Raw genomic sequence first — 25,746 nt, 5'->3', positions numbered from 1 at the left:
AACTTATTGCAATAATGTAAACAAACAAAGGTAAATCCCAGACAACATGTCTGGTTTATTCATGCTTGCACACATTCTTTTAACGTGTACAAACACAACATAATATCTAATAAATTATCGTAATAAAAAAAAAAACGATTTTTGGAAAATGAGAATCGATTCTGAATCTTACCATGTTAGAAACACGATTCGAATTCAAATCGATTTTTTCCTGCACCCCTAGTGGGCGATATGGTGATAAATATCGTTGAGACGATACAATGTCTCCACGATATGCCTTTTCAGAGATGTCGTATGTATCGTGATACAATGAGGGAGAGCCTTAGTTCTCAAACTTTACAATGGCAAGGTCTCCCCTTAAATGACAACTTTTTTTTTTACAACAAGGGTTCATATTTTAGATTGTAATTAAAGAATATAAAAGATGAGTGTTAAATGGATTTCATTTACTTGCCCCCATGCGTACGCATGCCCCACATTTTAGCACGGTAAACACGATAAAACAATAGAACAAAGCAAATGAAAACATTTTAACACTCACTTTTTCTTTTCTCTAATGACAATCAAAATTATGAACCCTTGCTGTAAAAAACTAAAGTTGTCCTTTAACTCTGACCGTTTACAAATGAAACCAAATGGACCCTTACGGGTCCATTTGGTTTCATTTGTATACGGTCAGAGTTGCATACTTGTAAGGGTCAATTTATACCTCCCTAAATGAACCCACAGAGTCACTGGACCCCACTTTGAGTCTGTTAGTAGGTACCTTGTAGGTGGTTGTACTGTAAGTAACTTGAAGAATAACCATAAAAAAACAACATGAAAAAGAATTGTGATAAGATTGTGTATCGTGATACAGCTTGGAAAAGTATCGTGACATTGTATTTTTCCATATCGCCCACCCCTACATCCAGGCACACTTCCCGGACCCTGCTTCCTCCGGCGCGGCCCGAATAGGGCTAGAAAACGGCAGCAGCAGCGCGCCCTCGGGGAGACCCGGGGTCTTGCCCGTGTTCAACGCGCAGAAGCCCGGCGGCGGGAGCGAGTATTACATCCAGCTGGAGGAGCAAGGCGAGGGAGGCGCGGCGGCCGGGGCGAACGGTAACAGAAGACGGTCCGACGAGGACACGTTGTCGGGCCGGCAGGAGTTCGTCGTCCTCCAGGACGTCCGCCTGGACGAGTCGAGCACCGACGCCGACTTCTTCCACCAGAGCATCGACTCCAAGGACTCGTACCTGCCGGACAGCCACGTCTGGTCGTCCCTGGAGAACGACAGCCCCTACCACACCAACATCTTCACCGAGGGCGAGTCCAAACCCGAGGAGGAGTCTCCGTCCTGGAGACGGGGGTTCATGGAGCTCCCCGAGCGCAACGGGAACCCCTTCCACAAAGCCCCGCTGGCCCAGGAGGTCAACACGGACGATGACATTTTGGGAGATTCTTTTTTAGGGGTACGTCCGGGTGCGCCTCGTCTGCAGGACTATCCGGAGGAGAAGGAGAGCGCAGACGGCGGGGCGACGGGGCTTCTGAGTAGCGAGAAGCTGACGGGGAACTTTCTGTACCTCAAGGAGCAGAGCCTGATGAAGGAGCACTCCGGTTTGTCGGGGAAAAGCTCGGTGAGTCCGCAGCAGAACTTCCTCTCGCCGGGGATGGCTCACATGCCCGAGGAGAGCTTCAGGATGAGCTCCTGGGACAAGCTGGAGTCCCTGAACAGCTTCAGCCTACCAGAATCCCATCTAAGACCCGTAGCATTTAGCCCGTCCCCAACACAAGACTTGTTAGACTTGCCAAGTCCCAGTTCGGGGGATTTCTATCAGCCACTCGTAGAAAACCAAACACTGGTGCCTTCCATCACGGTCATTACAGAGGACGTCTCCAGCAACCAGCTGCCAGATAAGAACGGTTCTTTCGCCGATGACTTTGCCCCGTTGCATTCCTCCGACACAGGGATCGACTCTGCGTTAGACTCGCTCTCGGAGAGAACCGAGGTTCCCGTTCTTCTCCTGACGGACAGCCACCCGTCGCCCCCCGTGCTCTCTGAAAGTGCCATGACAGAATCTCTGTGCACAGATGCCAAAATCCCAGACCTTGAAGAAGACGACGACGACCTCGGAACCTCACATGACGGAGTTCTTCTTCCGCCCGCAGGAATCGAGGACCCGGGAGTTTTAAAAGCCCCCGCGTCGCCTCCCGACAACGGCCACAGCGAAGGCCTGACGAACGACGATCTGCTGAGCGAACTCATCGACGACGCGGAGGAACTCGAACCCGCTCTGTCCGATCACGAGGAGGAGGAGGAGACCTTCGGGGATGACGAGGACGTTGCTCCCGTTGGGTCTCCGTCCCTGCTGGTCTCGGGGCCGTCCATGGACCAGATCAGCCAGGACAGCCTCCTGGACGACTCCATGCCCACCGCCGATGACTCGGCCCAGACGCCCGACTCCATGGACTCCCTGGACATCCACAGGCTGGGAGACGGAGTGCAAGTGGCCGACGAGATGACCACGACCACGACGACTCCGGTAGCTCCGCACAAACTCCAGCCTCCGTGCAAGACGGCGGACAGCGGCTACGAGACGGAAAACCTGGAGTCTCCCGAGTGGAACTCACAACCCGCCGGCGGCGTCCGAGACCACTCCCCCTCGGGAGAGAACGGCGTGAGCGTCGAGGAGGAGGAGGAGGAGGCAGCGGAGCCGAAAGAACCCGCGTTCTTCGACCCCACGCCGCTGGTTCCGCCGGAAATCGTGATCTCCGAGGTAGAGAATGAGCTGGTGATCTCTGAAGTGGAGAACGTAGCGGAGAATGTAACGGAGGAGGCGGAGTTAGAGAATGTACTGGAGGCCGAGGAGGAGAACGGTGAAGAAGAAGAAGACGACCAGCAGCCAGAGCCGGTGGCTCGGGCCGAGGGCGAGGAACCCTTCATGGGCGGAAACTACCGGGACTCTGCGTACTTCTCGGACAACGAGTCCGAACCCGAGAAGAAGCCCGAGGAGACCAACGTAGCCTCCTCGGGTTCCTTCGAGGGTTCCTGGCCGCCGGGCAACTCGACCGACGAGGTCGGCGCGTCCAGCAGCGGCCGCCCGGTTCAGGTAGCGCCGTCTTCTTCTTCTGGCAGTCTGGACGTAGATTTATCATCAGATCCCTCCGGTGCCGAGCGGGGAGAACCTCGGATAGCGTCCCAACCTCTGGCTGACGTAGCGGAGACGGACGTTCCTCCTCCTCCCCCCAACGGGAGCGTTTCAACCACCGACCACAACGGTGAGAAGGAGCAGCCGGACGCGGGCGACGAAGAAGGGGACAAACTGGACTTCTACCCAGACTTCAGGTAGGGATGGAAACTACTAACTACTTACCGGTATTCACTGTTAAAACCCATTTAGAACGGGTACACATTATTGTGTATCATTATTTTATGCTTTAACTATGGAAAAATAGCAGATATACAAGCTCACAGCACGGCACCGAGTGCCGTGCTGCGAGCTTGTAGATCTGCTATTTTTTTTAAATCTTGAAAATTAGAATTTTGACCCGATTCTATAAGTGTCTATTGAATCCTTCTAAGATAAAAAAATGTTTCTATGTCAGCAATCTGGCCAGCCATCGTCAAAGAAAAGGTCCTTTTCACTTAACTGGTGCTCAGTTAGTCTGTTCTTGAGAGATATGTCAGTGGTTCTAAAACCTTTTCATGTGAAGGACCCCCAAAATGATATGTATTTGGCCACAGACCCCGATCACAAAATATTTAGTTCCAGGGACCGACCAGAAGCAAAATTTGAGTTACAAACGTTCGCTTTGAAAATACATGATTTGCACACATTTTCACGACTTTTTCAAAAATAGCAGATCTACAAGCTAGTGCCGCGCTGTGAGCTTGTATATCTGCTATTTTTTGACTGGTTAAAGCATTCAATAATTCTAGGCCTAAATGGGTTAACCACGGAAAAAAAGTCAGAGGCTCAGTATAAGTGAAAATACTAGAAGAGCCTTGCAGAGTGCAGACGTGGAGGTCCTGTGTTCTTCACAATGTAAATGAAAGATGTAGCTTTCATTTACTTCCAAAGAGATTTACTTTTTGTTTAATTATGTATTATTTTGCGCCGGCATTATTTGGCTACTATGTTATTTGTGTTTTTAAAATGCAGCAAAACAAATCGAACAAAGAAATAGTGTGAGGAAAATAACATTTAACCACTAATTTACAAATGCTCATTGGAATTTATACATTCGTATAGTTGAATACATTTACATGTAATAATCATTATAATCGTGAAACTAGGCCTGTCACAACTACTACACAATCGCCTAATTATCTTTCATAATTGTCATAATTGTTTCCATGTTGAGGAAAGTTATTTTCTAAAAAAAATTAGAAATGGCATATCTATAAGCTCAAAATGTGTCGCGAGGCCCAGAGATGGGCAAAAATACATACAAATACTATGTGAAATACTATGTGATCCTGTGAAATACCAGGATCTTGGTGACATTATCCTTGTCAGTATTAGACAAAGTATTTTCACCCATCTCTGGCGACGCCACACGTTGTGAGCTTGTAGATCGGCTATTTTATTTTGAGTATAAAAAATATAAAATGTGGCTTATATTTGGAAATAATACAATATTCATTTTGATTATTGGAATTGGTCATTGTCAATCATTGCTTTTTTTTTTTTTTTTCATATCTGCCTTTTTGGTTTACAAAGCCACACAATTACTGTAAATCATTAATCACAGTTATTTGTATGACAATTTATATTAAAGTTAAATGCCATAATCGTGATAGCCCTACGTGAAACTAACTTATTTCACTTCTTTCACTACAATCCTCCCCTAACTGCAGGTCGTACTCAGAGACTGGTGATCTTCCTCTGTCCTCCTCCTCATCAGAGGAGGTGGTGGAAACAACCTCATCCTCCCCTCCTCCACCACCACCAGCAGCAGCAGCGGAACCTCCTTCCACTACCTCAGCACAGCTCCTCCCATCGCCAGCAGAGGGCAGCGCCGCGCCGCTTCACGCCAAGCTAACCAGGACCTACGCTGACCCGGGGCCCAAGATCAAGGAGGCCGACGTGGAGGGACGCTACCTGGGGAGGAGGGAGGCCTCCTCCTCTCCCTCCTCCCCCTCTGGCCTGGACGGACAGGTATACAGATCAATCTAAAAGAAATAGAATATTGTGTAAAATAAAGATTTCTTGAAATTTTCATATATTTCTTAAAACTTTCATATATTCTAGATACATTGCACATGCAGTGAATTATTCCAAACCTTTTCTTTTTAAGATTTAGAATGTTTAGGGCATACAGCTCATGAATATGAAAAGTACATACCTATTTCAAAATATTACAATATTACATTGCTGCCATTTAACAATACCTTCGTACTCCAATCCTGCCATAAGTCTCCATAGACTTCCATGTAATTCATAGTGCACGGATAATGCACACCCATGCCTAGATCATGCACCACGTGTGTGCAGATTGCTCACAGCTTTCAAACAAAAAAGTCAGAATGGAAATCCGTTCAGGCATTCATGAGATAATGCCTGAGATGTTTTCCTAAAATGTAAACAAAGATGGCTGCCATGCTTGAAAGATGGGGTTGCTATGGGGGTTAAACATGCGATTTCGCGATTGCTATCATGCCTACTACATTTTTTGGGGTCAAAATTTAAAAAAAAAAAAAAAAAGAAATTGAAAAAAAATAAAAATAATAATAATAATAATAATTTCCGGGATCTACGGGCTTGGCAGGGAGGTACAGCGGTAAATTTCCGGTATCTACGGGTTTGGCAGCAAATGAGTTAAAACAAGGATTTATAATAGGGAATTGTCAACCTTTATAGTTTTTATCCCACAATTTTGTAACCCAATTTTTCACCCAGGGTTCTGCTCTCCCTCTGCCACGGGGGAGGCAGTATAGAAACCAGGATTATTCTATGTTTTTGTGAGGGTACCTACCCTAGGAGACACAGGGAGAACATGCAAACTCCACACAGAAAGGCCTTTTCGCCAACCCCACCTATAGGGTGTGGGCGCTGATGACTCGGAGGAGGAAACATTTTCTTATATTTTCCCCAAAACAGCAGTAATAGTTGATCTACGAGATTGTAGATCAGCTATTTCTGCTTTTTTCTATTTTAAATTTTTACTAGTTCTTGCCCGTGGGATAATAGGATTTAAGACGTATCACTCCAAATTTGGGCAGTGTTTCACCCGTTTATACCCATATATGGTGTTCTGTGATGTCAGTCATCTCCAAAACTGGTCACTGTTTCAGCATGCGGGTATATCAGATTTGGGCACTGTTTGGTATCAGTGATGTCAGTCATTAAGTCATCTCCATGTATCAGTGATGTCAGTCATCTCCAAATGTGGGCATTGTTTTAGCATGCGGCTGTTACCATGGTGGCGACACTGTTGTGTTTAGTATCAGTTATGTCAGCATGCAGACAGACGGCGGACAGACAGACATTCTGTAGATTAAACGTTAGACTATAAAAAGTAGGTTATTAACTAATTTACTGCTATAAAAAAACTTTATAGCATGATCGTGCATGATATTGTGAGTGTTTTTTACCACAATAAACGATAATAACAATAATTATCGTCCCCGTCCCTAGGTGACGCGACCGCCCTACGGAGGAGCGGAGGACGGCGGTGACGCCGACGAGGAGAATGAGGAGAACAGCGAGGAGGACGACTCTGACGACGACATGCGTCACTACCGCGTGCACAGCTCCAGCTCAGAGAGCGAGGAGGAGGAGGAGGACGCCACGGTGCACCCTGTGCCCCTCATCGTGTCGGACGACACGGCCGCCAGGAACCTGAAGAGCCTGCTGAAGACCAGCAGCAGCCTGGACCGCCTGGAGGACGAGACCACCCCTCCCACCGACGCTCTGTCGCCCGCGTCGTCTCACCCGGCGGCGGGATGCGAGAAAAACACTGCTGCTGCTGCTGCCGACAACTCCAGGAGAGCCGTGTCCTTCTTTGACGATGTCACCGTCTACCTGTTTGACCAGGTACACACAGTAGAAAACAAAACTAAAACGAGTACTCTCGGTCTGTACAATGCGTAGTTTACCGGGTAAAGGTGAGCCAGTACAGTTAAAATGTACATTTTAGGTATTTAGCAGACGCTCTTAATCCAGAGCGATTTACACTAAGATAGGTAATACATCAACATCAATACATCAAATGCATAGAAATATCACTTTAGACCAAATCACGTAGGTAGACCGAGCACCTAATCAGTAAAAAGCTTTATAAAAAACGTAAAAAATCTATCTAGCTTTCAATATGGTCATTGTGTGTAGGCAAGTGCTACGGTACTGTAAGTGCTATGGGCTAAGGTGGAGTCTGAAGAGGTAAGTCTTCAGGCCACGGCAAAAGCTAGGGAGTGAGTCTGTTGTTCTATGAGCGACAAAGAGTTTATTCCACAGTTTGGGGGCCAAGAGGGCAAATTGACGAGGACAAGTTGATTTTTGTCCTGGAGTTTTGCTGACTGAAATGCCGCCATGTTGTGCTGCTTTCAGGAGACGCCCACCAAGGAGCTGGGAGAAGAGCACGGCGGGGCCTCCAACAGTCAGGTGTCAGAGTTCAGCCCTGTGCCCAGCGCCGGATACCTCAGCAGGTTCCACAACTCTGAGAGCTCCACCGACGAAGAAGGTAGTTACGCATAGACCTCCACAGTCCACACATACTGTACGCATCTATCTGCAGTCCCTCGAGCCTAACATGGCTGTACTAGCTAGAGACACATTAGACCAGGGGTCTTCAACGTTTTCAGGCCAAGGACCCCTTAGTTGAGAGAGAGATGAAGCAGGGACCCCCACAACCTTTTCATAGATTCCATATAGTTTAATTGTTTGACAGCACAATCATCAGTGTATTTTGGATCCATGTCAATTTGTGTTTTCAGATATTTAACCACTTGAACCGTCAGTACTTAATAAACTTGACATTTCACTCTGTACTTAGTCTGCTCTTTACCCCCTCTACACCAAACCTCTTAGCCGAAAATAGCCGATTTTAGATCTGCCATTTTTGGCTAAAGTTCTCAGAATATGGACTCTAGGGTTAAAGTGGTTAATATAAAAAAGTCAAAGATTTGGAGGACCCCCTGTAGTAACTCTAAGGACCCCCTAGGGGTCCCGGACCCCCTGTTGAAGACCCCTGCATTAGACCAATATTTGAAATTTTTGACAACGTCCTGATTTTCAAGCTCGTTTCAAAAATATCTGGATAGGTCTTAGGTTATTAAATAAAAGTTCAACGTTTGTGTATTTTATTTCCAATTTCTTGCTCAATATATTATTAAAGTTAAATGTTATTTTTACATATTGAAGTTTAATACATTATAATTGAAATGTATTTATTTTTATTTTTTTTGTAGGCATGTCAAAATTTGTGCCTTAACTTGGTTTGATTAATTTGTGGAATTAATGCATTTAAAAAAATGGTTTAATCTATTTTAACCAACTTCTCATATCAGGTATGGTTCCTCAAGCAGGTGAGTTTGTCCATGACAGAGACACTCTGCACAGCTGCACACAAAGTCCCACTTTACTTTCCCACCGAAACCTACGTTAAAATAATCAGCATGTTTGGGGCATAATTACAAATACTGAACTGTGATGAATCTGAATATTTAATTAGTATTTAATTGTTTGCTCATAGGTCGAATGATTTCAAATAGGAAATTTCAATCAAATCTAATCTCGGGCCGCCGATTGTCCAAGTGGTTCATCAGCTCTGATGTGAGAGTGACAGCCAGCACCCGGGTTCAATTCCCGAGCCGGGGCCGGGGCGGACCTTTGCTGCATGTCACTCCCTGACCGACTCTCTTCTCTCTCGCACTTTAAAAAAAAACTGTCAAGATGTCCGTAATCGGTGGTTTAGGACAGTGGTTCACAACCTTTTCAGTCCCACGACCCCCAAAATAATCATATTTTAACTACGAGCACTAAGAGTTGAGGCATTACATTTTGTATAACACGGTTCTATTGTGAAAATAGCAGCTCACTACATGCTCACAGGCATGTAGATCGTCTATTTTCACAATTTCTGCCTCTCATATTTGACAATTTGGCCAATGTTTAATTTGTCATTTTAGAGGTATTAAAAAGTCCTTAAATTGTCTGTGCAGATACCCTCTTTACACTTACACGTTATGTTGGTTTGTTTACTGTTGAGCGAGAAAACAATGTTGCACATTAAGTTAATCATCTGGGGACCCCCATGTTGAGAACCACTGGTCTAGGACTCTCCAAAACCGGGGTATCAGAAAACCAAAACAATCCGTCTTGGTGTCAGCAAGGCTTCTTCTGGTCTGTTAGGTGTGTTTGTTCTCATTGGACTCATCAGGTTTAAAACCCTCCTCCTCTGCAGGCGGTGGTTTCGAGTGGGACGACGACTTCTCCTCCCCCAACCCCTCCTCCTTCCTGTCCAAGGCGTCCGAGGCCTCCAAGGTCATGGGCTCGTCCTCCTCGCCCTCCTCGACCTTCTTCACGCCGCCCTCCTCCAACTCCTCCACCTTCTTCACCCCCCCCTCCTCGTCCTCGGGCCCCAGCTGGACCAGCGCCTCCTCAAACTACTCCCGCTTCTCCATCTCCCCCGCCAACATCGCCTCCTTCTCCATCACGCACCTCACGGACTCCGACATCGAACAAGGTGGTGAGTTCTAGTGGAGACTCAGTGGGGGTCCAGTTGTCCGGATTTAAAATGAAGCAAAAACAACTAAAAGTTCCTACGATTGTCCGCTAGTTGCGCTCTTCTGGTACCAGAAGCAACATGTTCTCCATAGCAGGTGTCCTCAACGTTTTCAGGCCAAGGACCCCTTAGTTGAGAGAGAGATGAAGCAGGGACCCCCACAACCTTTTCATAGATTCCATATATATTTCCTCGTTTCACAGCACAATCATCAGTGTATTTTGGATTCATGTAAATTGGTGTTTCAGATATTTAACCACTTGAACCATCCATACTTAATGAACTTGACCTTTCACTCTTTACTTAGTCTGCTCTTTTTCCCCTCTGCACCAAACCTCTTTGCCAAAAATAGCCGATCTACAAGCTCACAGCGCTAGATCTGCTATTTTTGGCTAAAGTTCTCAAAATATGGATGCTAGGGTTCAAGTGGTTAATATAAAAAGTCAAAAAAAGTTTCTAGTAGTACACAAAGATTTGGAGGATCCCCTATAGTAACTCTGAGGACCCCCTAGGGACCCTAGGGGTCCCGAACCCCCTGTTGACTATTAGGAAGACTCCTTAGAGAGACTTAGAAAACGGTATATACTTTATTTTAACATGCTCATAAATTGCTTTGTGCTCAAAGTGAAGTGTGGGGATATTGATTTCAATTCTTTGGGTCACGATTCTTTCCAAAATTGATTGTCAATACAACATTATTCCCAATCCAGCTTTATTCATAACACGTTTGATGCACAGTACCAGGTTCTGACTCTGCTTCTTTCTCTGTGTCTCCTTCAGGGAGCAGCGAGGACGGAGAGAAGGACTAAATAAAAGCCCCTCGATTCAAGAAACAAACAGAGGAAAGGTTTCTCTGCGCTGCTGGCACTTTTTCAGGACCGTGCAGGAGAGAGAGAGAGAGAGGGCTGTGAACAAGACGAGATGAAACGGATGACGGTCGGTCATCATGACGGGATGGCGCGAGTGGCGGTCAATCACGACGGACGCTTCTCTCGGATGACGCGATGACCGACCGACGCTTCATTGTTATGGATGCTTGTCTCAGGCACAACTGCTGTTTTTTTTTTTTTTTGTTTTTTGTTTTCCTCGCGGAAGCGAGCGGCCGTGAGGTGGAAGATCGATCCTCCCCCTCTCCAACTTCTTGTCCTCCTCCTCCCCAAAAAAACTCCTCACTCTATGGTAGTGGTTTCCAACCCAGTGCAATCCTACATACAGGAGGAAGGACTTCAAAACGGACCCATGGCTTCTGAAGATTCGCTTTAACCACTAAAACCCTTCACGCTTATTATAATACTATGTACCGATGTTTCCTGTTGAGATTGGTACATTTCACCCAGGTTTTTTCATCTCACTCAGGTCACTTTGTCTGCTGACCTCACTCAGCAACGAAATAAACAGAAAATAAACAAAAATAAAAATAAAACAATTCACAGGAGGCAAGCAGTGATCACCCCATGATGTGCACTGCGCAATGTAGTTTCAAATACACTACATTGCAGGCGTTTTTTGAGAGTGAAAAAATAAGAAGACACGTGTGACATGTGTGATCTGGGCAGCTTGCCCCAGGAAATGTGCCAATCTCAATAAGGAACAACGGTAGTTCAGTGTTTCTCAAACGTTCAAATTCCAAGGTCTCCCCTTAACTCTGACAGTGTACAAATGGAACCAAATGAACCCTGACGGGTTCATTTGGTTCCATTTGTACACTGTCAGAGTTACAGAGTTGTATGGGTCCATTTAGACCCCCTTAAAGGAACCGACACAGTCCCTGGAATCCACTTTTGAGAACCACTCATGTAGTTGACCGCTAGTCTCTCCAGACTCACCGCACCGTTTCTTTCTTGTTTTGTTTTTTTTCAGCGCTGAAAACGAGAAAGAAACCACAGTGAACGTCAGCCTCTCTCTCCACTTCTCTCTCCACTTCCGTTTCATCTTCGCTGTCGTGCGTAAATTCGCGTAAATCAAATTAGTCAAAGCATAAACGTAGTTTGCTGCTTAGCAGAAATGGAAATTAAATATACAGTATATATATTATATATTTTAAAGATATTTTAAATTATATTTTCGTGACAACAGAAATGACAAAACGATGACGACGGCTAGCTTTCCGCGCGCTGCTTTCAGGTGGGTCGTAGTTAACAGACTCTTCGTGTAGCATTCTGGAGGTTGTGGAATTGTCGTCTTTGAGGCTTGAGAGAGACAGCTTGACCAGGGGGGTCCCCCATGGCCGTATACTAGATCCTCTAGTGTTTCCCTCTACAAAAAAAACTATACTAATTCTGCCTGAATAGCGAGACTAAGGGGTTCATGTGGTTAAACGGTGGAAGCTCATTCCCAGTGTCAGGCTGCTGCTTTTCCCTTTTCTTCTTTTGATGACATTGATCAATGCACTCCTTCCTCTCCTCATCTCCACAACACACATTCAAAGAGAAGAGAAGCTTCACCCATTAAGGCCTGGGATTTTTGAATGCTTTAACTGTTGAAAAATAGCAGATATACAAGCTCACAGCACGGCACCGAGTGCTACGCTGCGAGCTTGTAGATCTGCTATTTTTTGAAAAATCAAGATTATTATTTTTTTTGAATATATCTATTTAAAAGCGAACATTTGTAACTCAAATATTTTGCTTCTGGGGGGTCCCTGGAATAACATATTTTGAGATGGGAGTCCGTGGCCAAATACCTGTAATTTTGGGGGTCCTTCACATGATAACGTTTGAGAACCACTGATTTAGAGGAAGGATTTAGAAGTCGGGTCAAAGATCGGGTCAAAGATATTCAAAGATTTGCACACATTGTGTGTGCACACATTGCACACACAAGTTTCTTTCAAAAATAGCAGATCTACAAGCTCGCAGCGGCACTCGGTGCCACGCTGTGAGCTTGTATATCTGCTATTTTTCAGTAGTTAAAGCATGACATAATGGTTAAAGTGTTTCAAATCTAACGCGACTCGGGTGCGTTCCAGGTCTTTGAAGCGTCAGAACCCTGGGGACTGGACAGATGTTTTAACACAGCAGAGCCGAGTAAAGCTTTGGTGTCTGCAGCCAAATATAGGAAATGATAAGCTCTTTGAATTCAGACGACCTACGAAAAAAAAAGAAAGAAATCCTCAGATTCAAGGTCGTAAAACACTAAACTCGCGGCATTGTTGTGGTCGTGTTATTTTTGATTTTTTTCCTCCTTTGTGACATTGTGTGATTTTATGATGGTTGTTGCCTTTTTTCTTTTTTCTTCTAATGTTGATTTGTTCATTTCTTTACCTCCTCGCTAAAGGTAATAAATTCACGATCTCCTCGTTGGAGAGAAGCCTGCTTAGAGTCGGTAATGCTCTGAAACAGACGGGTAGGAAGCGCTGGGGATCACTGGATAATTAGGAAATTCCACGTAAAACAAAACGATGCGTCCTGTTTTGAGACAACAAGTCCTTTATGTTTCTAATGTAAACGGTTAAGAAGACGTGTCGTCATGTTTGGAGACAGCATCTCACAGTTCATTGAATGAGTGGATTTAATCCGTTATGAATGAATAACATGCGGTTTTAATAAAACGGTCTGAAACAGCCGGACAACAGACTCGACAACGCGTTGGAACGCGGCTGGTTGTGAACATGTTAAGATTGGTTAATTATTTTGCGGTTTCATCTGAATGTTTTGAATTTGATTTGTTTGATATAGGAAATGTAAAAAGAAAAAGGAAAAAAAAACACCCCCTCCCACAAAAAAATATGAAAACTATTCTGTCAATTGGAAAGTAATCAATTGTATAATGAGCTAAGAAGATGATGGCTAGTTGATCTCTGGTGATTGGAGACATTTACAGAACTGGCAGGTTTAGGAGTGTTTAAAAAAAAAAGAGAAACACCCTACCTAAGACAGTGGTTCTCAACCTGTGGGTCGGGACCCCCTGGGAGGTCCCCAAATTATTTTTGGGGGGGGTCCCCAGATGATTGGCTTAACGTGCAACATTGTTTTCTCACTCAACATTACAGGTGCCTGTTGTTCTAATCTACTGTAAAGTTCCCCACTCACCTCCATTATCAACCGCTAGGGGGCGTCTATGTCATAGGCAAAGTAAATTCAACCAAATGTTGATGTAAAAAATAGCAGATCTACAAGCTGACAATGTGAAAGTTGGCACTACGTGTTGTAACAGTGAATCAAAATGTTAAGATTTGAACATTTTGAATTAAAAATATTTATTTTATTTTATTTTTTCCATTTTATTATAAGACACACTAAAGCCAAACATCTTATCCGCTAGCCTAAGAGGAAATCTCCTCTTCGCTGGGGGAGACATTTAGTTTTTTCTTTGTTGTCTTCAGCAAGAGGCTTTGACCACAATCCCTGTGATGTCATTTGTGATGGGATAAATCATAAAACCAATGCGTTGTGAGCTTGTAGATTTGGCTGGTATATACAGTATAGGGCTCAAATTGTTAATTCAGTGAGATTGTGGTTCAAAAGAGGGTGAAAGGTGTTAGAATGTATAAACGAATTGAACTGTTTTTGTAAAACAGATGTGTGCAATCAATGGATTAATTGGTTCAAACTGTGAGTTTATAAGATAGGCCGGTGATGATATGGCTGCATTTTATTTGTTTCCTTTTAAAAAAGAATTCCTTGTCAATGTGCAGGGGCTTTGGAACGCTCTAAAAGCAGTGGTTCTCTCCACCTTTTTGGGATCAGGGCGTGGGTGCCCAGGAATAGGGCTGTCACGATTATGACATTTTACATGACGATTAATTGTCACTCAAATAATTGCGATTAGCGATTTAATTGTGTATTTGTCGTTGACAATTACATTTCTGTTTGGCTTGTAGGCTTTGAAGTTGCACCTGGCAATTATGACACATAACTTAAATATACAAAGAATTTACTGACATATTTGGAAATGTTCTACTTAAAGTACATTGATAGTGGAAATAGCCGATCAGCTATCTCTGCTATTTTTGAAAAAAAGTTCGAAAATGTGTGGAAAAAATGTCAACGTTGAAACGACTATATGGCGACTATACAGAATAATTCCAATTATCTTGAATAATTGCGATTAGGCGATTAATTGTTATGTTGTCATTAAAATCGTAGTGTTTAACAAATTATTGGGGGGCCCACTTACAATACAATACCCGCACGGTCCACAGGTTGAGAACCACTGCTCTCAACCTGTTGGTTCGGGACCCCCAGGGGGATCCCCAAATTATGTTGGGGGGTCCCCGGGGGGTCCCCAAATTATGTTGGGGGGTCCCCGGGGGGTCCCCAAATTATGTTGGGGGCTCCCCAGATGTTTAGCTTAATGTTAACATTGTTTTCTCACTCAACAGTAAACATACCAACATACAATATAATACGTGTGTATACATGGTATATGCACATTTCCGAAAATTGTGAAATTGCGAGGCGTTGTGAGCATGTACTGTAGATCTGCTATTTTTTCACAATGAACAGACTAATGCAAATTCAACTCCTACGATTCCAAGAGCTTGTCAGGGTGGGGGGGGGGGGGTCCCCAGTTGAAATATGATTATTTTGGTGGTGTGGTGGACTGAAAAGGTTGAGAACCACTGTTAAAAAAATTAATAATAATAACTAAACGTTTTGCTCAGCTACTGTTATCATCACGTCTCTCACTATCCAAGTTCTCTGTTTGCCTTTTTGTTTTTTCGTTTTTTGTTGATCTTTGGTTTACTGTGTCAAACCAATTTGACTCCCGGGAGATTTTTCCTGTGATGGCGATTGAATTGTACCGTTGTTATGACGAAGCTGTCGACCAGCTAGGAACCCTTGAAATCTCTGCGTTTCGACCGTTTTATCAAGTCTTTTTCTTCGTGAGCGAAAATTGCTCTACCTTGTCGTACAAGACTTATCGCGGGGGAAAGTATCGCTTCCCGATATGTACGAGAATATGTCGGTTTCATGAATATTGAACCAATGAAAAGTATTAACCAGAGCTTGTGGCTTAAGATAATAACTACATTTGGGACACGGGTAATTCTTTTTTTCTTTTTTTTTCTTCTGAAAAGTAACGGTTTGGAGGAAACTCGACAGCGACATTAACTTAATTGTACAGCGGGGGGAGGGGAGGGGGGTGTATTTGTGTTATAATTTATGACGATTAATTAATGTATAAAAAACACGACTCAAATGGTAACATCAGGATCTAGCAGATGGACTTTTTTTTTTCTTTCTTCCAGCGTCTTTGTTTTATGTACAGAAATGAAAATACAGTTCTTCCAGACTGGTGGGCTTATTGATAACACAAACAAACGTTGTGTTTGTTTGTCATACTGTAGCTCTCCTGTTGAAGCTTATAGCCGTCAAGAAGCGCCACACACCTCGGCAGCGATCAATAGTGTTGGACGTACCAAGTACTTACTCTAATCATCCCAGTACTCCAGTCAAATGTATATTATACTCCAAGTATACGCAGTATATATTCTTGGTCTAATTTTACTCAACCACCATCGAGTGAAGTTTACTGTTAAATGTTGTACTGTAGTAAGGGGAACATAAGAAAATCTGCGAAGTAAATCGTTACCAAGAAATTTCTTCACCAATGTGTTTCTAAAGGTGTGTAATAATATGTACTAAAAGGTTGAAATTCAACTCCTGGGGGAAACCTCATGAAAAAAAAATATTTGTGTTTGTGTCCCATTAATTTACTATACAGGAAAAAAATACAAAAAATAAATCTGCTTTAAGTAACATGTGGGGGTCAAACTAGGGGTTTTTCATGATGCTGAATCCATTGCAAGCATTTGTTTTGCACGAAAAACATTCCGTGGGCTACAAATAGCCCCCACAAAACGGTGAAAAGTGATGATTCATCACTAAACCATCGTTTTGTGGGTCCGATTTTAGCCCAAGGAATGTTTTTCGTGCAAAACAAATGCTTGCAATGGATTCAGCATCATGAAAAACCCCTAGTTTGACCCCTCACATGCTGCTTAAAGCAGATTTATTTTGGTATGTTTTTCCTGTATAGTAAATTAATGGGACACAAACACGAATATTTTTTTTTTATGAGGTTTCCCCCGGGAGTTGAATTTCAACCTTTTAGTACATATTAATACACATCTTAAGAAACACATTGGTGAAGAAATTTCTTGGTAACGATTTACTTCGCAGATATTCGATATCCAGACCAGGGTAGCAATGTCGATGTGTGTCCCTGAGCAAGAATCTTAACCGCTAATTGCTCACACGCTCCTTGTGGGCAGCGAATCATCTGGGTTGGGCTGAAAATACTGAATTTCCCTCGCGGGAGGAAATGGCTATCTATTATTATCATTATTAAGTACTTGATTTAATAAGAATACTTAAAATAGCCAAAGTATCCAAAGACTTGGAATTAAAAAGTACCAAGTACATGACATTTAAACATTTAAACTATTCACTATTTTTTCCAATATGGTTTAAGTTGTAAATTGGTGTGTTTTTGTACCTTTGGATCCCAGCGGGTGACTTTCCTTTCCTGTGAATAATGTAGTGGAGTCAAAAGTATAATGCTGAAATTTCTCTGTGAAACAGGCACGTGCACACATAGACATCAAAGGGGGGCTTGAGCCCTTGCCCTTTTATCCGTCTGTAAGAAGTGCCCTCTCTCCAGACCATGAATGCATTTTTTTACCATGGTGAAAGAAATTGAATAATATGCTTAGTTCAGTGTGGTATCAAGCTCCGAAAATAGCAGACAATGCTCACAATGTGTCGCAGCGCGACGCGTTGTAAGCTTGGAGGTCTGCTATTTTCGATTTTTTTCACCAAAAGCCCCTTCTCGAAATGTCAGCCCCTGCCTCTCTAACATTCTCTGCACGTCCCTGCTGTGAAATGTAGGAGAGTGAAAATCATAAACATAGCTAAGCAAAGTACCAGACTCAAAAGTACTGTACTAAAGTACTGTACTCAAGTATGTACTTGGTCGCTGTCCGCCACTGTTGATCTGCTCCTCCTCACCTGTAGTGGATCCATACAGTATGCACTGTATCTTAGACAAGATTAATTAATTGATTTATTGATTAATTAATTATAGGATCGATCACCTCCGTTTAAAAAAAATAAAAATAACAACCAGCAGCCTGTGCTTCAGTTAAACTTGAATTTTATTTAAGGAAATCTTTTGTTTTATTCGACGACAGTATACATTATTTTATTTTTATTATTTTTTTTGCTTAATCTTGCACATTTGAAAAGTGTAACTTAATGTTGAAATGTACTGATGTATATAAGTGTTAATTTTTTTCGTCTGTAAATGGGAAATTTATGTCGTTTTAGTTGAATAGGTAATGAGGTTTCATTTTTTGTAATTTAAAAGTTGAGTTGATTTAAAGAAAATGAAAATAAAAATTGCAACATATCATGGTCATTCGCATAAGAACAGTTAAATTAAGACACACAGCAGATGTGGAATAATGCATTCTGTCCTTTAAACTTGTAGATTTTAAAGAATTGTAATATTTTTACTTCATACTGATGATGATCATGCTTAGTGTAATTGAATGAAAAAAAATGTTTATAATTACACTGTTTAATATGGAAATAAATGCAAATTTACTTCTAATGGCGGTTTGTATCTCATTTATCAGGGCAAGGTTTGCTATGAAGGATCGGTAGAGAGCCTGAACTGAGTGAGTGTTGCTATGAAGGATCGGTAGAGAGCCTGAACTGAGTGAGTGTTGCTATGAAGGATCGGTAGAGAGCCTGAACTGAGTGAGTGTTTGCTATGAAGGATGGGTAGAGAGCCTGAACTGAGTGAGTGTTTGCTATGAAGGATGGGTAGAGAGCCTGAACTGAGTGAGTGTTTGCTATGAAGGATCGGTAGAGAGCCTGAACTGAGTGAGTGCTTCTAATTTATAACTTCCAGTCATACACCGTGGTGGGAGAAGTACTTTTATTAATGGAATAGTTCACCCAAACAATGATTTTCTATACACACAGTGGTGGAAATACGAGTTTACGAGTAAAAGTCGTGAACTACTACTCTTTTAACCCGTTTAGAACTGGTACACATTATTGTGTATCATAATTTTATGCTTTAACTATATATATATAGTTATACAAGCTCACATTATATATAGTTATACAAGCTCACAGCGCGGCACCGAGTGCCGCGCTGTGAGCTTGTAGATCTGCTATTTTTGAAAAAATCGTGAAAATTTGAATTTTGACCCGATTCTATAAGTGTCTTTTGAATCCTAAGGTTTTCTGAAAAACCTGTTTCCATGTCAGCAATCTGGCCAGCCATCATCAAAGAAAACCTCCTTTTCACTTAAATGGAGCTCAGTTAGTCTGTTCTTGAGAGACTACTATGTCAGTGGTTCTCAAACCTTTTCATGTGAAGGACCCCAAAATTATATGTATTTGGCCACGGACCCCCATCTCAAAATATTTAGTTCCAGGGACCACCCAGAAGCAAAATTTGAGTTACAAACATTCGCTTTAAAAATACATAATATATATATTATTGAATATAATATATATTATATTCAAAGATTTGCACACATTTTCACAACTTTATCAAAACATAGCAGATCTATAAGCTCGCAGCGCAGCACTCGGTGCTGCGCTGTTAATTAAGGTTAGAACACAAAAGGGGAAAATGAATGGGATCCAATGGAGAACAATTCTTTTTGCAACCGGCCAGGGGGAAAACAGCGCAACTAGCGGCCAATCATAGGAAGTTTTAGTTCCGTATTGGGCTCATTTTAAATCGGCGGAACTCTCCCCCTGGCTGGGGCATTAAGGCCATTGGTTTGAGGGGCACAAGGCCAAACAGAGGGGCAATGGCGGCCATGGCCTCCATGAAATTCCTGCCCTGGTGTACACCTTTTCTTTTTCTCCATTCTTTTTGGTAGCTGTCATGTTATTTCACATTTTCTCCCCTTTTTTGATGATGTATCTTGCAGTTGAGGAGTACCTTTTAATTTGGGGTCAAATTCCCGACCGCAATCATATTAACTTAGCCTGACACTCGGCCTGAATTGACATTTCGTTAAAACAAAAACTTTAAAGGGGTGTGGCTAGCGATTCAGGGTCTGGAACTAGGCTAATATTAACTGTGAAAAACATAAAATCACTACTACGTGCATATTTATGGATTTGTTTATTTATTGTTTATATTATTTTTGCTGTGACTATTGTCATGGCAGACACCTGTCTGTGCCACGTTTGGTGCAGATTGTGTGAACAGTGTGCTTGTGGCCCCAGAGGGCCCATAGTGTGGCCACTGATGAGACCGTCCTCAAGGCAGGTCTGTGGCGTGGATTGGAGCAACGGTGCACCTCGCCTATTCCCGATTTTACGTTTGTGTCGTCGACTCAAAATGTCCGCCATTCCACTTCCATTTAGGCAATTTGTATTTTAATATAGGATTACACATAATGTTGTGTGAGCGAGACAGACCGACCTGTTGGGCTCTGGCACAGCTGGGCTCCACAGGCCACTGTCACTAGCAGTGAACTAGTCACACACAACACTTTGATTAAGGATTTAACCCAGGGGTAGGCAACCTTAGGCACGGGGACTGAGAGGAGGGTGGTCACTGGCACACTGGCATGAGTGTGAGAGAGCGATTTTTTCTTTTTAAATTAAATTTTAGTCAGTTAAATTAAGACTGGGAGATAGGTGGGTTATTGCTCTGAGTGTAATGATCATTACATACTGAAAGAAAATATTACAAGGTTCTTATGTATAGCCATTAACAATCAAAATCTGTTGGAAATATACAATTTTGATATGGTGTCAGTCTGTCAGATCAAACATGACATGGCACACTGACTATCAAGAAAATGAAAACATGGCACTTCATGTCAAAAAGGTTGCTGACCCCTGATTTAACCCATAGCACTTTAGCCCTAGCCTTGACAACCTTGCAAGCTTAAAGCCATACTGTGTAAGATGCCCAACTAGTGGTCATTAGCCCTATAGCAAACCGCGGTCGCGTCCGCGTCTTTCGGACGTTTTTCGTACCTTCAGACCCCCGCGTCTGCCTCCACCTCGCTGAGATCTATCTTTTAAGGGGTCCCTTGTTCCTGTGCGTTCAGTAATTCCAGAGATACGGACTCCTTCACCCTGCCTGGTAGGCGAAATTACCTAGAGAAGGGATGGTACAAACGGGCAACAACAAATATGGCTGCCATAGCGACCCCACTTCAAGATGCGCTGTGATTGGCCGGCAGTTGTATAACCCTCGCTGTGATTGGCCGGTAGTGTGATGACGCAATTTTGGCGCGAGATCCGGTCCACGGCAAGGATCTCAGTTTACATACAGAGAAGGCTTTACAGGCTGAAATTCACGGCGCGGATCTTCTAAAACTTTTGTGATTTAATAGTTAGGAGAATTTTAAGATTTGTTTTATAAAAAAAGTTACATAGTACAACTTTAAGCAAAGGCAAAAAAAAAACGTTTAGATAGCATGTATGTAGACCAGCCAGGTTCATTTTTAGACCTGTTTCAATGTACAAATTGTTTTTTGTATTTGTATGTATGTATGAATTATTATTAATATTATTAATATAATTATGCTGTTGAGACTGATGATGGGTTCTTGGGCTGCATTCACACTAGAGAGTGATATACTCGCTCCTTGTCTTTTGAGAATGAGGGGGGGGGGGGTGTCGTCCAATTCATTCTCTATGGAAGTCACATGGTTTCATGCCTCTTCCAAGCCTCAAGTCACCCCCCCCCCCCCCTCATTCTCAAAGGATACGGAGCAGGCAGGTGACTTTACTGTTTGTAGGAAGCCTCAGTTTAGCTATGATCCTAGATTACCATACTATGTTCATGCATTTGATGTATTACCCAGTATTACTGTGAAACTCTGGATTAATGCTAAATTCCCAAATTGTTAAAGCAAAAGGAAAGCGAACAGACTGTAAAAGTACCGTAGGTTCAGAGTTTTATTTCACAGTTCAGTGTCCTCCTCATCAGAAGCACTAGGAAATGATGGAAACATTCAACACTGCTGTACAGTTTTCCACACTGCAGATCTAAACACATTTATACTGAGAGGAGAAGAGAGAAACACTTCATATTGCAGGAGGAAACAACAGAACATTAGGTATTATCTGCTGAATAATAATATCCTGGGAATCCAAATGGTTTCAGGTTATTCCAATGCTCTCATTTTGTGATACAAAAAGTAGGATATTCTTTTTTTTTAATGGTGTGTAAAACTAAATATTGCCAGGTCCCTTTGTTGGAAGTCCATTGTGGAAATGCATATCGTCGTTGTCGGGTGGAAACCTCGTACCTCCAAGTTTCAAATGTGTCTGTTCTTTCGCAAAGTAAAGCCCTGCTTCATCATACAAGGCCGTCGCACAAAAGTAGTGAAAACAGCCGATCTACAAGCACACAACGCCTCGCGGTGCGAGGCGTTGTGTGCTTGTAGATCGGCTGTTTTCGCTAGTTAAAATCATTTTTAAAATGATAAATGCAAAACGAACGGTTTTGGACATACAAGGTTTCCACCCGACAACGACGATATATTAGTAATGATAAAGCTTAAGCAGAAAGCACAAATGCCTCATTTAAAAACACATAACAGGCCAAAACATTATGGAGAAACAAAACAAAACAACGCAAATACAATTAATGAACACATTGTAAATAAAGTTCAAAATAAATCACATGCAAATGGAGGTCAATGAGACAAAGCAAATAAAGAAAAAATGGTACTAATTAACACCATGTGAGCTAATTGATCAGCCAATGAGACGGCATGTGACGACAGTAGGTACACCGGACTGGTGCAGACTATCCTCACCGTCATACGCCGGTGTCATTCGCTGAAAATAGACGATTTATAAACTCTACAACAGGGGTCTTCAACGTTTTCAGGCTAAGGACCCCTTAGTCGAGAGAGAGATGAAGCAAGGACCCCCAAAACCCTTAGATACCATATAGTTTAATCGTTTGACGGCACAATCATCAGTGCATTTTGGATTCATGTAGATTTGTGTTTTCAGATATGTAACCACTTGAACCGTCAATACTTAATTAACTTGACCCTTCACTCTGTACTTAGTCTGCTCTTTTCTCCTCAGAATATGGACGGTGGTTAAAATAAAAAAGGAGAAAAGAATGCTTCTATCATGCACACAAAGATTTGAAGGACCCCCTGTAGTAACTAATTTGTAGCTGCACAATAATTAATGGAAATGATTTATTCCTAGATCTCAAAACTGTTTAATTTCAAGGACCTCCATAACTCTGAGAGTGCACAAATGGAACCAAATGGACCCAGAAGGAGCCCCCTCATGGAACACCGAGGGTCCCTGGACCCCACTTTGAGAAACCACCGTCCTAGATATATATTTTAAATTACACACTACTATCGTATCGGTATGTACCCGGTATCAACCGATACGCAAGTTACGGGTATCGGAATCGGCATCGGGAAGTTAACTTAAAACTGGTATCGGTACATCTCTGCTCATGAAGCGTCGCATCACGCCGCGCCGTGAGCTTGTAGATCGGCTATTTTCAGTGAGCAACGCTGTCTGAATGAATCAGGTTTAGAACTCTTTATCCACCTCCTCTATACAGATATTCATAAAATCTATTTTATGCTAGATCTGTGTTTTATCCCTTTTGACAGCTATGTACAAATAATATAATATGGTCATGTATGTGCATTATTGTCAATAGAAACACCAATCAATCAATCAATCAATCAATCAAACAACCACCCAATCAATCAATTAATCTCATGGATCAACCAATCCATGAGGCTGAACATGTGCTTACTTTTTCTCCTCTCGACCAAATCGCACCAAACACCATCTGCAGGCTGCAATGCTCCCGTTAGCCCTTTCTTTAAATCATATCAAATGATTGCTGCATATTATATCTGCGTAAACAGAATTCAGAATGACATGAACGTTGGTGGAGGAGGGTGTGGTCTTGAGGAGATGGAATATTATAGACTTTTTTTACATTTATTACAAGGACCCACAGATTTGATCTCTGTCGGGTTGAAACCTCATAATCCAAAACCGTTACTTTTCAATTTTGATGCAATTTTGTGTGACTCTGTAGTTATGATCAAGTAGGGCGTCGATTTACAAAAAAAGTTAGAATAGCTTTCTGCCCCGCAACAGCAAGGAAATGCATTAGTCCATACTGTACTGTAGATCCCCATTTAATACCTTTTTTTAATCTGTTAGGCCCCAGACACACATCAAAAGCACATGCTTTATGCTTTACCTGGGGGGGGGGGGAGTCGGGGGTAAAGCAGTGTCCAATTCATTCCCTATGGAAGTCACATGGTTTTTCATTAGAGAAAAGAAAAGATGAGTGTTAAAATGTTTTCATTTACTTAGTTTATCGATAGTTTTATCCATTCTAGCGAGTTTGATTTCAGTGGGTGGGGGCACGCGTGCAAGTGGCTAAACATGTCTTTTTAGACACAATGAGCCGACAATTTCTTTATTACTATTTACAGTAACACTACCAGCCCCCATAAGTCACACCTAACCATGAAAGATTACGGTGCATGTTGGGAATGGGCTAATTGTGTCTAAAAAGACAGTATTTAGCCACTTGTACGCATGCCCCCAATCACTGAAGTCAAACTCGCTAAAATGTCTAAAACGATAGAAATAAGTAAACGAAAACATTTTAACACTCATCTTTTCTTTTCTCTAATTACAATCTAAAATATGAACCCTTGTTGTAAAAAAAAAAACAAAGTTGTCCTTCAAGGCAAGAAGCAGCAGTAAAGCAAGTTGCTTCTTCAAAACCATGTGACTGAATGAATTGTAACGCTGCTTTGCCCCCAGCCTCCCCACAGGTAAAGCATAAAGCATGTGCTTTAGATGTGTGTCTGAGGCCTTAGACCAGGGTTCCCCAATAGGCGGCCCGCGGGCCATTTGCGGCCTGCGGGGGGCTACTGTCTGGCCCACACCAACCCCAGTAATAATGGTGGTATAAGAGCAGCAACAACACTAGTATACTGTCGTTGGCGTGTGGAAATCTCGTATCTTCAAATTTGTATGTTCTTTCGCAAATAATACAAGGCCGTCGCACAAAAGTAGTGAAAACAGCAGATCTACAAGCACACAACGCCTCGTGGTGTGAGGCATTGTGTGCTTGTAGATTGGCTGTTTTCACTAGTTAAAATATTTTTTAAAATGCTAAATGCAAAACAAACGGTTGTGGACATACAAGATTTTCACCCGACAACGACGATATCTGAACTGTCGCTGGAGTAGCGGGAACGCCACCGTCGCCCCCTGCAATGTTGTGGCCCTTGGCTTGGTACCCTAGACATAATTCGGCCCTTGGGGAAAAGTAATTGGGGAACCCTTCCTTAGACTGTAAAAACCATGTGTATTCTCCTGTGTAACTCCTCTCTGAGTTCACCAGCCTGGCTGTAAGAGTCCATTTGGTTCCTCGATAACCATCAGTCATTTAGCTGGGGACCGCCTGGAAGCCCCCCAACGGACCGGACCGCCTTGGAGTAGAGACAGTGTGGAGCCACAGGCATGAAGAGGGCTGCCAGCCAGGAAGTTGGGTGCCAGAGGCGGGGTCACACGCCCATGGCGTTCCCGTTGGCTTGTTGTTGTTGTTGCGTCTCGGCGGGCCTGGGGGCGCGGGGACTGGCGGCGGGGGCGGAGCTAGGAAGCGGGAATGGAGGGCGGTCTATGGAGTTCCCCCTCACGCTGATGTGCTCCCAGCCTCCCTGTGTAAACAAACAAACAAACACACAAACAAACAAACGGTAAATGGTGCATTTATATAGCGCCTTTATCCAAGGCGCTTTACAGAGATTGTGCATTACATTCACACATTCACACGCACACATTCATACCACCGATGGCGGAGGAAACCATGCAAGGCACCAACCTGCTCACCGGGAGCAACCATGGGTTCAGTGTCTTGCTCAAGAAGGACTCTTCAACACTAACTCTGGGGGAGCCCGGGATCGAACTGGGAGCCCTTTGGGAACCCTCTGTGTTCTAATGACGGTTGATAAGCCACTGCCACCCAGGTAAAATATGATTATTGTGGGGGTCGCGCCCTGGAAAGGTTGAGAAC

At 43.0% G+C, this 25,746-nt stretch overlaps 2 protein-coding genes across 2 annotated transcripts in view; one reads left to right on the top strand and one right to left on the bottom strand.

The window, feature by feature from the left end:
• Positions 1-11,306, top strand: part of lmtk2 (lemur tyrosine kinase 2) — a gene marked incomplete at its 5' end in the record, with an annotated part of 85,099 nt that extends 73,793 nt beyond the window's left edge. Inside the window, 6 exons of the mRNA XM_080723029.1 lie at positions 915-3,325; positions 4,841-5,141; positions 6,621-7,019; positions 7,533-7,665; positions 9,388-9,672; positions 10,489-11,306. Of these exons, the coding sequence (XP_080579155.1) occupies positions 915-3,325; positions 4,841-5,141; positions 6,621-7,019; positions 7,533-7,665; positions 9,388-9,672; positions 10,489-10,517 (3,558 nt within the window). The 3' untranslated portion in view covers positions 10,518-11,306. The remainder of the gene's footprint in view (positions 1-914; positions 3,326-4,840; positions 5,142-6,620; positions 7,020-7,532; positions 7,666-9,387; positions 9,673-10,488) is intronic.
• A 13,931-nt stretch (positions 11,307-25,237) lies between these two features.
• tecpr1b (tectonin beta-propeller repeat containing 1b) overlaps positions 25,238-25,746 on the bottom strand; it is a gene marked incomplete at both ends in the record, with an annotated part of 51,557 nt that continues 51,048 nt past the window's right edge. The window contains one exon of the mRNA XM_080723028.1: positions 25,238-25,390. Coding sequence (XP_080579154.1) covers positions 25,238-25,390 — 153 coding nt within the window. The remainder of the gene's footprint in view (positions 25,391-25,746) is intronic.

Source organism: Nannobrachium achirus (genome assembly GCF_963921795.1).
Source record: "Nannobrachium achirus genome assembly, chromosome: 4".
NCBI classification, from domain to species: Eukaryota; Metazoa; Chordata; class Actinopteri; order Myctophiformes; family Myctophidae; genus Nannobrachium; species Nannobrachium achirus.
This window is presented reverse-complemented; position numbering and strand designations above follow the sequence as displayed.